General features: G+C 39.3%; 1 protein-coding gene across 1 annotated transcript; it reads left to right on the top strand.

The window, feature by feature from the left end:
* The first annotated feature begins 374 nt into the window (after positions 1–374).
* Positions 375–9,791, top strand: cog2 (component of oligomeric golgi complex 2). Its single transcript, XM_079686116.1, has 18 exons — positions 375–572; positions 1,017–1,178; positions 1,658–1,723; positions 1,810–1,890; positions 2,088–2,191; positions 2,574–2,682; positions 2,838–3,017; positions 3,127–3,251; positions 3,912–4,038; positions 4,146–4,285; positions 6,004–6,065; positions 6,149–6,300; positions 6,400–6,576; positions 6,713–6,785; positions 7,240–7,382; positions 8,008–8,147; positions 8,375–8,558; positions 8,718–9,791. The coding sequence occupies exons 1-18, from the start codon at positions 516–518 to the stop codon at positions 8,808–8,810; spliced, it is 2,175 nt and encodes a 724-aa protein (XP_079542242.1). The 5' UTR covers positions 375–515; the 3' UTR covers positions 8,811–9,791.
* Positions 9,792–10,018: the final 227 nt, after the last annotated feature.

Genomic DNA, 10,018 nt, shown 5'->3' with positions numbered 1-10,018 from the left:
TTCTTATTTTGTCTTTCTGTATGTATTAATTTCATTAAAAAAATATTGTTCGTTAATTAAACGTTTTAACTGTTTAAACTACATGGCATAACCTCTGGTAGATTGCATGTAGCCTACTGGTCATGCGTTGACTTTGATTTAATGATGTCAAATACAGTAAAATCAGTCCAAATGATAGCGCGTCAACGTGTAGCCTGCTTTCTAAAAAATAGAAAGCAGATAGCAAAATGTAAGCCAGCATTGAACTCATTATCCATTTAATGGAGTAAGTAACTTGTATTGTATTTATTTAATATTTTGTTAACTTTTTTATGGTGAGAACAGGGTAATAAGCATGAACCTCGCCTCGCCTCAGTGTACCCCGTCTGGCCTCCAGAGGGCGCTATGGCGTCAGTGGTCCTCCACACTCTTCTTCGATGGTGCACTTGCCATGTTTGCGGAAGCTTGTTTCTAGCAGCTAGCTGGAGGCTTCTTACATTTACACTTTATGCTGTAGCTGTATTTTATAATCAAATATGAATCTACCAAAGGGACCAGATTCGCTGTGCTTCGATAAGGATGTTTTTATGAAGGTAAGAAAAAACGGGAAGTTTGTTAACACGCTATATAAAGCTTATGTTGTTAAACTAGCTATCATTAGCTAGTTGAATGTTCATACTGGATGCTGCTTATCTTCCTTAAACATGTATTATTTATTTATGAATACATAATACCTAATACTGTTTGTACATGTTTGGTACACATTCACGATCCTAGCTAATGTTGTTAATGTCGGACATGTCAAACGTTACCCTTACAGAACATGAGCTTTCACAGCAAATGACGTGTTTCGTGAATACAAATGTGTTCATTCAGTATCAGGTGCCTACATTTGTATTTTTGGTCCGTCATTCTGTAGCTAAAGTCGACTTTCTCTGCATTAGTAATGCTCGTTGTTCCATGCATGACTGGCTGCTTTTATATAAACCTTGTATTAACCTGTACACGACTGCTCTGTCTGGTGTTACTCCCTGCAGGATGACTTTGATGTGGACCAGTTTGTGGCGGAGTGTCGGAAGCAGGTCCAGATGGAGGAGATGAGGGAGGACCTGGAGCTCTATTACAAGCTGCTGAAAACAGCCATGGTGGAGCTCATCAATAAGGACTATGCCGACTTTGTTAACCTCTCTACCAACCTGGTCAGTAATTAATTTGGTTGTATATTTTGGACCTTGCAATCAGCAGCTTGTAGTCAACAGTAAACAAAAAAGGCAATTCAGTTTGGCGTCTATCAAGAAATATTAGCTATGTCCAAGTGACAAGCTTTATCTTAAATATAAACTGTCATGATTTTTGTTCAGATGTTTTTTTTCTGGAGCCTAACCTACACATTCAAAGAATGCATTTCTTAGTTGGCTTTTCTTGTAAATCTATATTTTAAGTGGTGTATTGTTTTAAACTGAAAATAAGTATGCTTAAATTATCTTAAAAGAATATCTCTTGATTGTTATCTTGTTTGTTTTCTTATCTATCAATATCAGTATCAGCCTGAAAATATGGGGTCTTATAATGGTGGTCAAAAAGGAAGCACACCATGCAGTTTTTTGTTTTTTAAGTAAATCTGATAACATGATAGTAGATAGACCCTAATCTTAGACCTCTGCTTCCCTTGACTCAGGTGGGGATGGACAAAGCCCTCAATCAGCTTTCTGTGCCGTTAGGACAGTTACGAGAGGAGGTTATGGTATGTTTTCGTGTGAAGTTAACTGAAACCTTTGATAAATCCCTGTCACAGTGTTCATGAATGTTTCTTCCTGATGTCTGTTTCAGAGTTTGCGGTCCTGTGTGAGTGAGGTGATCCAGGCTATAGACAACCAGCTAACCAAACAGGACGATCTGCAGAAAAAGAAGGTTTGGCTCTTCCTCTTCCTGTCTGACATCTTCATCTGATCATATTTAGAGTTCATCATGAAATATACTTTAGGATGATTTATCAAACTGTAAACCCAGTGTTGCCTCAACAAATTATTTTTAGTGCAAAATGGATTATAATCCTGTTTTTAAATAGTTTAAACATGTTCATAACCTGGCAATATCCCATCCATCAGGTGTGTGTATTGAGGCTGATTCAGGTGGTGCGCTCGGTGGAGAAAATTGAGAAGATCCTCAACTCGCAGAACTCCAAGGAATCTGGCTCCCTGGAAATAAGCAGGTAGGACACTCATCTATGTTCAAAACCACTGGTATCACTTAGATCAGTGATTCTCAAACTTTTTTCAATAATGTACCCCCTTTGAAAAAAAAATTCAGCCAAGTACCCCCTGATCAGCGCAAAAACTATTTGTTAGGGAAAGAAAGCCTATATAAGGAGGTATAGTATGGCGCTGCACCATCAGTGTCTGATTTATTAAAAAGACAACATTGTAACTGAGAAACACTCAGGGCAGGTTATTAAACACGTTATAAGAGTTTCAATTTATGCATCTCTATATCACCTAGCCATATGCCAGAGGTTCAAATAGCATTAGCTATTTGCTGCAGGAATGTCGCACTAAGCCATTGTGTCTTAACTTGTTCTCTTTGCCTCTGTTCAGTCCCTTGTTAGCAGGCCAGGTCCTGGAGAGGATTGCTACAGAATTCAACCAGCTACAGTTCCACGCTGTACAGAGCAAAGGCATGCCCCTACTGGACAAAGTCAGACCTGTAAGTGTTAACGTCAAACAGCTAAAAAAAAAAAAGGTGCATTCTTTCTGTTTAAGGCAGACGATATTTCCCAAACATTTGATCCTAGTTTTCACTTTTATACAGATGTTAGCTGGAATATACTGTGTTTGATTCTTGGCTGTGTCCTCTGTTAGCGTATCGCAGGGATCACCTCCATGCTGCAGCAGTCTCTGGAGGGCGTGCTGATCGAGGGTCTGCAAACATCCAACCTGGACATGGTGTGTCACTGCCTGAGGACGTACGCCACCATAGACAAAACTCGAGATGCTGAGGCCCTGGTGGGACAGGTGTTGGTCAAGCCATACATGGACCAGGTAAACATACAAGACATGTTTCAATATACTGTAGAGCCAAGGGAGTTTGTACTTTAAAATAACAGATATGTTTAACAGAATATCCTCTCCTCTCTTTTCCTTATTTTAGGTAATAGTGGAAGAGGTGGTGAAGTCCAGTCCGAATGGTCTCCAGTTGATGTACTCCAGACTGTTGGAGTTTGTTCCTCATCACTGCAGACTGCTCAGAGAGGTGACTGGAGGAGCCAGATCCAGGTATTGCTGTTATCATGGAGGCAAATGAATTCAAAGCATGAATAGATCAAGCAACTCTTTGTGGTTTATTCCATCTTCATCCATATGTGTGCAACATTAAGATAGCTTTTTTTTTTTTTACATGGCCATTTTTAATTAAAATGCCAACGGTTGTTTTATCCCCAAAATGTTGAGACCATATTCCTCTTTAAAATCAGAAAGCCTTTATTTGTCCCACAGTGGGGAAATGTACAAAGGGAGTAAGCAAAGGATCCAAAGGGCACCTGTCTGGGATCACCACAAAGACCCAGCGGCTTTATTGTCCTCAAAATGTTTGTTGTGCTTTGAAATCCTCTGCTCCTATTAGAAAAGCAAATCATCTGCTTTCATGTGTGGAACTGTTGCATTCAGTGTATTGGCTGCTCACATTTCTATTCGTAGCACCATAGCAGTCTTTACGATGCTTCAGTCAGTATTAGATATTACTTTAGAATAGATTACTTGGGCGTATTGGTTCATTTTTATTCTGTATTCTTATATATATATAATTACAATACGTAATTGACTTAATATGTTTAAACAAATACTAATCCTACATTCTGCACATAAAATGAAACCGTAGTGTAGAAAGTAGATGATATTTCATACTTTGTAATGTGCTGATGTTCCCTCTCTCCTCAGTGACAAATCTGTCGTGGTGCCAGGTTATGATTTCCTGGTGAACTCTGTGTGGCCTGAGATGATCAAAGGGATAGAGGAGAGATTGTCCTACCTCTTCAACCCTGGAAACCCCGAGATATTCTTTGAGGTACAGACACAGGGGCACGATTTGTGTGCACAAACATTCACTTCTGTGTGGCATGATTCAGAGTTGAGTAGCGTCACCTATGTGTGTTTTCTGTTTTTATTTTCTAGCGTTACAGTGAGAGTATGGAGTTTGTGCGGAGGTTTGAGCGTCAGTGCAGCTCCCAGGCCAGTGTGAAGAGACTGAGAGTCCACCACTCATACACCACCTTCCAGAACAAATGGAACTTGCCTGTCTACTTTCAACTAAGGTACATTATTAATATGATTTATACATACTGCAGCCTATAGGTCACACAGGGTACACTACAGCCAGTTATATCTCCTTTAAGAGCACATTTGTATGCTTCACCTAACATCATATTGGACTTCACATTTCTATCCTTTGAAATTGAAAGCTGTTCGGATTTTTTTTTTTTTTTACAAGTCTTTTTATTTCATTATAGTGTACAATAATCGATGCCATTTCACATATTGCAATATCACAGTACACTCACCGCACTCCCCCCTCCCTCCCTCCACCCGCACATGCCCACACTGACGAAACCAAAAACATTTATATAAAAAAAAAAAAATGCTTATCAATATAACTTAAACAACAAAGCCATGAAAATGAAAATAAACATTAAAAAAAAAAAAAAAAAAGCTTTACAAATACTAATTGTAGGGAATAGGTTGCTAATATCGAAAATAACGTTATGTCCTTTCTTGTAAAAGTTATAAAAGAAGAGCAATGTATTTCTTCTTTTTGGCTGCCCATATTCTTTTTTAGAAGTGCTAGTCAGATGTTCATGTGTGATATTAGATCAGGGGAGGCTGTGTCTGACCATTACATGTAACTATTTGTATCTGACAATCAATATCTACAGCATTTTGTTATGTAATAATAATAATACATTTGATTTCAAAGCGCTTTTCCAGGTGCTCAAAGACGCTTTACAGTGGTTTGATAAAACATGATCAAATTGAATAAAAAATAGAAATAGAAAATAAATAAATATTAAAACCAACACCGCATAATTCACAAATTAAAAGCCAGTCTGAAGAGGTGTGTTTTGGTCAGTGTTTTGAAAGTGGGGGGGGGTCGGTGCAGTCTCTGATGTGGTGTGGAAGGGAGTTCCAGAGGGTGGGGGCAGCGATGGAGAAGGCTCTGTCCCCCCAGGTTCGGAGCTTCGTTCGTGTGGGGATAGAGAGGAGGTTCGCTTCTGATGAACGAAGGGGGTGTAAAACTATTTCTTCAAGCTGGTTTGGTTTAGAAAGAAACTCATATATTATGTTTACCATTACTATATGACAAACACTGCTTATTGATTGTCAAAACTAAATAAAAAGATTTCTGATTTGAGAAAGAAACTCAAACATAATCACAACCTTAGCTTACATTCTTTTTACTAGCAGGCAGTGGATAATATGTGTGTTTTGATCTTAATGTAAACCCTTCGACTTAAACAAAAGTAGTCAGACGTTGGGAGGGCGGGTGTATTTTCTGCACAGCATGCTTTTTGAAGAACCCAAGAGACAAGCTGTAAAATTGCAGCCTACCAGCATTTTTTGTGGAAAAACACAAGTTGGCAGACGATAAAGAATGCCTATTGTGATAGAAATGTGAAAAAAGATCTTATGGGTTTGAGTTTCCTAAAGAATGATGATAAGAAGCAAAATGTAAACTCCAGATGTGTCGGCTTATTATAAAAACATTTCCCATAAACATGACACTGGACCTTGACTGAACGGCTATTGATTCGTATGAAAAAGTAGAGAAATGTCCACCGCCCCCGCACACTCACACTCTCACACACTCCCTGTAAAGATTAGGCCTCTTTCACAACACAAACCGGCACTGTTCAGCTTTTCCGGAAAGTCAATTTCTTCTAACAGTGTTGTTACAAGTCATGAACACTTGCACGTCAGAGCTGATAAATGAAATAAGCCGATAGCACATTGATTGTTTTGTCTCACGGCTTTCCAGGTACAAGGAAATTGCTGGAAGTCTGGAGAACGCCATCAGTGATGGACTTGAGGCCGCACCAGGTAGGAATAATTCTCTGTCATGAATGCTGGTGTGTAGCTGATACTCTCCCTGCAGTCACCTATCTGTGTGTGTTCATGCGCAGCCGGCAGTGCATTCCACCTGCAGGTGTCGGAGGTGTTGTGGTCGTGCCTGATGAGATGTTGGTCAGACAAAATCTACCTGTCACCTCTGGCACATCGCTTCTGGAAGCTCACGCTGCAGCTCTACGCACGATATGCCAAGTTTCTTGACGAGGTAAAAAACGAGGCGTAATTCCAAAAGAGCAATATGCAAATGAATAGACATGTTGCTGTCGCTTTCTCTTGTTGCTCATCTTGATCGGTGTGCGCCCAGGTGTTGACTAAGACTCCAACGCCTGAGTTACCTAAAGAGCCGACCAGGCCTCTGCCCAGCTCCGCCTCCTCCACCTCCAGCCGCACGTCGGGGGGGAGTGAGAGCGGGAGTCCTGCCTCTCTGTCCACCAAACAGCTGGTCTACATAGCAGCTGACATCCAGAAGCTGCAGGAACAGGTGCACAAACTAAATACATACATTACACATGTTCTCTACATCTTTCAAAATGTTTCTTCAGATAACTTGCGTAATCCTTTTTTTCTTAATTTACTTAATTGCTTCCACACTGACAGCTTGCCTGGTTTTCTCTCAGATACCAGAGTTGTCAGAGACGATCAGAAAACGGTTAGAAGCGATTGGATTCAAAAACTTTGCTGTGGTGGAAGGTAAGCTAAAAGTCCTTTTGGCTTTTTTAATAACGTTGCAGTGTTGGCTTGATCTTACAATGTTTTGTCAGTACATGAGAATGGAGGATTTCATGACACTAATATTTAAAGGAAGGCCTTAGTTTTTCAAAATTAAAATAAGATTTCAGTCCAACAGAGGTTTTCATAATCTTACAGAACACATCATACTAATTAAGCCTATAAGTAAAAAATAATTGATTTGAATATTTGCTTTTGCGTACATCAATTTATTGCATTTTATCTGCTGTTCTTATTTATTAAAAAAATGCTGGTGTTCACTGACATTTAAAAGTGTTTCCATTCAGTCCCCTTTAGGCTTTAGAGCATGACATCTCCAAACACAACATGTCAGTCACTCATTGAATCACTCCTTGGCTCTTGGCTTTAGCACCAGGGTAACTCGGACCATGTTTGCACTTCTCCTTTCTGTCAGACGCCTTAATGGATTCCAAGACTTGCCTGTCCAGTAGCATTCCCACTTTAAATATCAAGATGACCCAGCATCTGACTGAACGCAGTTGCCGCTTCCTGAAGAGTGCCTCTGAGGTCCCAAGACTGTACCGCAGGACTAATAAGGTCAGTGAAGCTGCAAACACGCACACCAACATGTTTCTCATTGATTTCCTCATGTAACATTCCCTCATGGAGAAACTTTTTGGATTGGGATCAACAGTTCAGCTTCGAAGGCTAATGGGCTTGGAACTGTGGCATATACTTATTTTATTTTTCTTTTGACCCTATAAAAAGGAACTTTTAATTTAATCCTAATTAATCAACATTCTCTGGGACAAAATCCTCACCATTTGGGAATCAGTAGCTCAGAGAGGAGAACACATTGAATAAGGTTTTATTTAGACTTTGAATTGCCTTGTGTTGAAAGGTGCTATATAAATAAACTTGCCTTGCCTTGCCACTGAACCTGATCTGAGTCCTTGAAGGATCTGTGAATGCTGAATCTTTATTCATATTTTCCATCAATGTCATCTGACAACTGCAAGGCTCTACAGTCACATTGTACAATCATTGTAGACTGAAACAAAAGTTTACAGAGAAAAATAGAAATCTCTAGCTGTTGAGATTGAAAGCGATGGATATGACACAAAACCCATCTTGATAACTGCAACATGAGAAAAATACTTTAAATTCAGCAGTCATTAAGTCAATACAAATTGTAATATTTACTACTTTACGTGGTGTCTAGGATGTGCCGGTGCGTGCATCCGCCTACATGGACAACGCCTTGCGGCCGTTAGTTCAGCTACTGACTGACTCAACAGGGCTGGTCCACCAATCTACAGCAAAAGAGTGGTTGCGAGTGGCACTGTCTGACTGCACACAGAGGTAAGACACACACCTGCAAACATAAATACACACCCAGATATGATTACATTACCAGCTTTGAAAGGGCCTGTGCCGATATTTTCTACAGAACGAGCTATTACATTTTATATAAATGAAGAATGATTTCCTTTCTTTCTTGAGAGTTGTTTTGCTTGCCTTTTTAATAAGACTTTCCAGCTGCAACCAACACATATACCCGCTTTCATTCCCCTACGTCTTGTGTTCAGGTACTATGAGACCATCTCTGAGGTTCTGAGCTCAGTGAGGAAGATGGAGGAGAGTCTGAAGCGCTTAAAGCAAGCCAGAAAGGGTGCAAGCATGACCTCCACAGCAGGAGCCAACGGTGGACCCACAGACGACAGCAAGATCCGACTACAACTGGCACTGGATGTGGAATACCTGGGGGAACAGGTAGGCTGCGGGCGGAGAGACATAATAATCATGATGCAAATAATTCACATTTATCTGGTAACAAACGTATACTTTAAACAAATGTTATTGAAGTTAGAAATTGCACCAAGTTCTGTTAAAAACTCATCTGAAATGTTTCTGATTGTTTTATCTTCTCAGATCGAGAAGATGGGTTTTCAGCCAAGCGACATCTCCATGTTCACCACTCTGATGGACCTGGTGAAAGAGGCCCGAGAGCTCGCTGAGCAGTAAAATGTTCACTCCATAATAACATGCTGCTGTTCCTCAACACTAATGAAGGAAAAACAATATTTGTCACATTCTAGACTAGAGTCAAAGTGTGGTTACAGTTTGTGATGAGAAGGCCACAAAGAACGTGTGACAAGAACGGACATTATGGGGATATTTGTGTACAAACAAATCTAAATGCAGACTTTAAAGCCACAGATCACAAACATTTATCATCAGGAATCTGCCGGATGTGCGCTAGTTGTTGTTGGAAACCTAAAAAAAACGTCATCATTGGTTCTGTCCTAGTCAATGTGAATAAAAGGGACTGCATTGTATATTAAATGTTTTTATAGAAAATGCCTGATCCTGGTGATATGCACTGCTCTTTGGAAAGTCATTGTACATGTTGGGTCAGAATATTGCAAAAGTCTTAAATCTAAGTTGTAAAGAGAGAATTTTAATCAATATTTATATCCTTTCTGCTACTTGGTGAAGGATGCATCTCAAATAAGGAAGTCTGTCAGTGTGTAATATTTAAATTTTTGTTAAAATCAAAGTTATATAATATAATTAACTTGGGAATAAAATTAGGAACTTCGGAGACGGTTTTGAATGTGCATGTTTTGATATAAAAGACGTTAGCTAGCTACTGGATTGCATTGCTTACATCTTTTTCCCTCAGCACTGCTAACATGCGCTACAGGTTGATGAAAATAAAATAAATCCAAGTTCAACTTTGATGTTGGGAATACAAAATGTGGGCCTTGAGTAACTGCTTTTAGTATTTGGGCCTCAAAGTTGCTTTCCTGTCACCATCCATTTTCTAATATCTACGAGTAGGAAGAAAAGTTTAAAAAAAATATATATTGCTTTTACAATGTCAACATTTATTACGTTGTATCTTCAAAAATGTGTGACAGATGTTCTCATTTGCAAATTGCTATATTGATTAAATACAGATGTGTTGACACTGCTCTTAATGTTTACATGTCACTCAGTCTACACTGTTTATTTGTTTTGCCAGTATGTGATGTTTGTTTTGTTATTAGTCTTGTTCTTTGGTAAGGTTTAAAGTTATATTAAGTAGGTATTAATGCATTCATTCCAGTAAATATAAGAGGCGGGACGAGAAATCATTACTAGATGTATCATCTGAGAAGCTAGATAAGTTGTTCAACTGTAGTTTTATTAGTCTGCTTATCATCCTAATTTTCACACGGTCAACAACT

This window comes from Notothenia rossii (genome assembly GCF_949606895.1).
Source record: "Notothenia rossii genome assembly, chromosome: 6".
NCBI lineage: Eukaryota > Metazoa > Chordata > Actinopteri > Perciformes > Nototheniidae > Notothenia > Notothenia rossii.
This window is presented reverse-complemented; position numbering and strand designations above follow the sequence as displayed.

Coding starts and splice junctions, on each gene's coding strand:
- cog2 (XM_079686116.1), top strand. CDS start 516: ATGAATCTACCAAAGGGACCAGATTCGCTGTGCTTCGATAAGGATGTT. Junction 1,891..2,087: donor ACGATCTGCAGAAAAAGAAG/GTTTGGCTCTTC, acceptor CCCATCCATCAG/GTGTGTGTATTGAGGCTGAT. Junction 6,066..6,148: donor TGGACTTGAGGCCGCACCAG/GTAGGAATAATT, acceptor GTTCATGCGCAG/CCGGCAGTGCATTCCACCTG.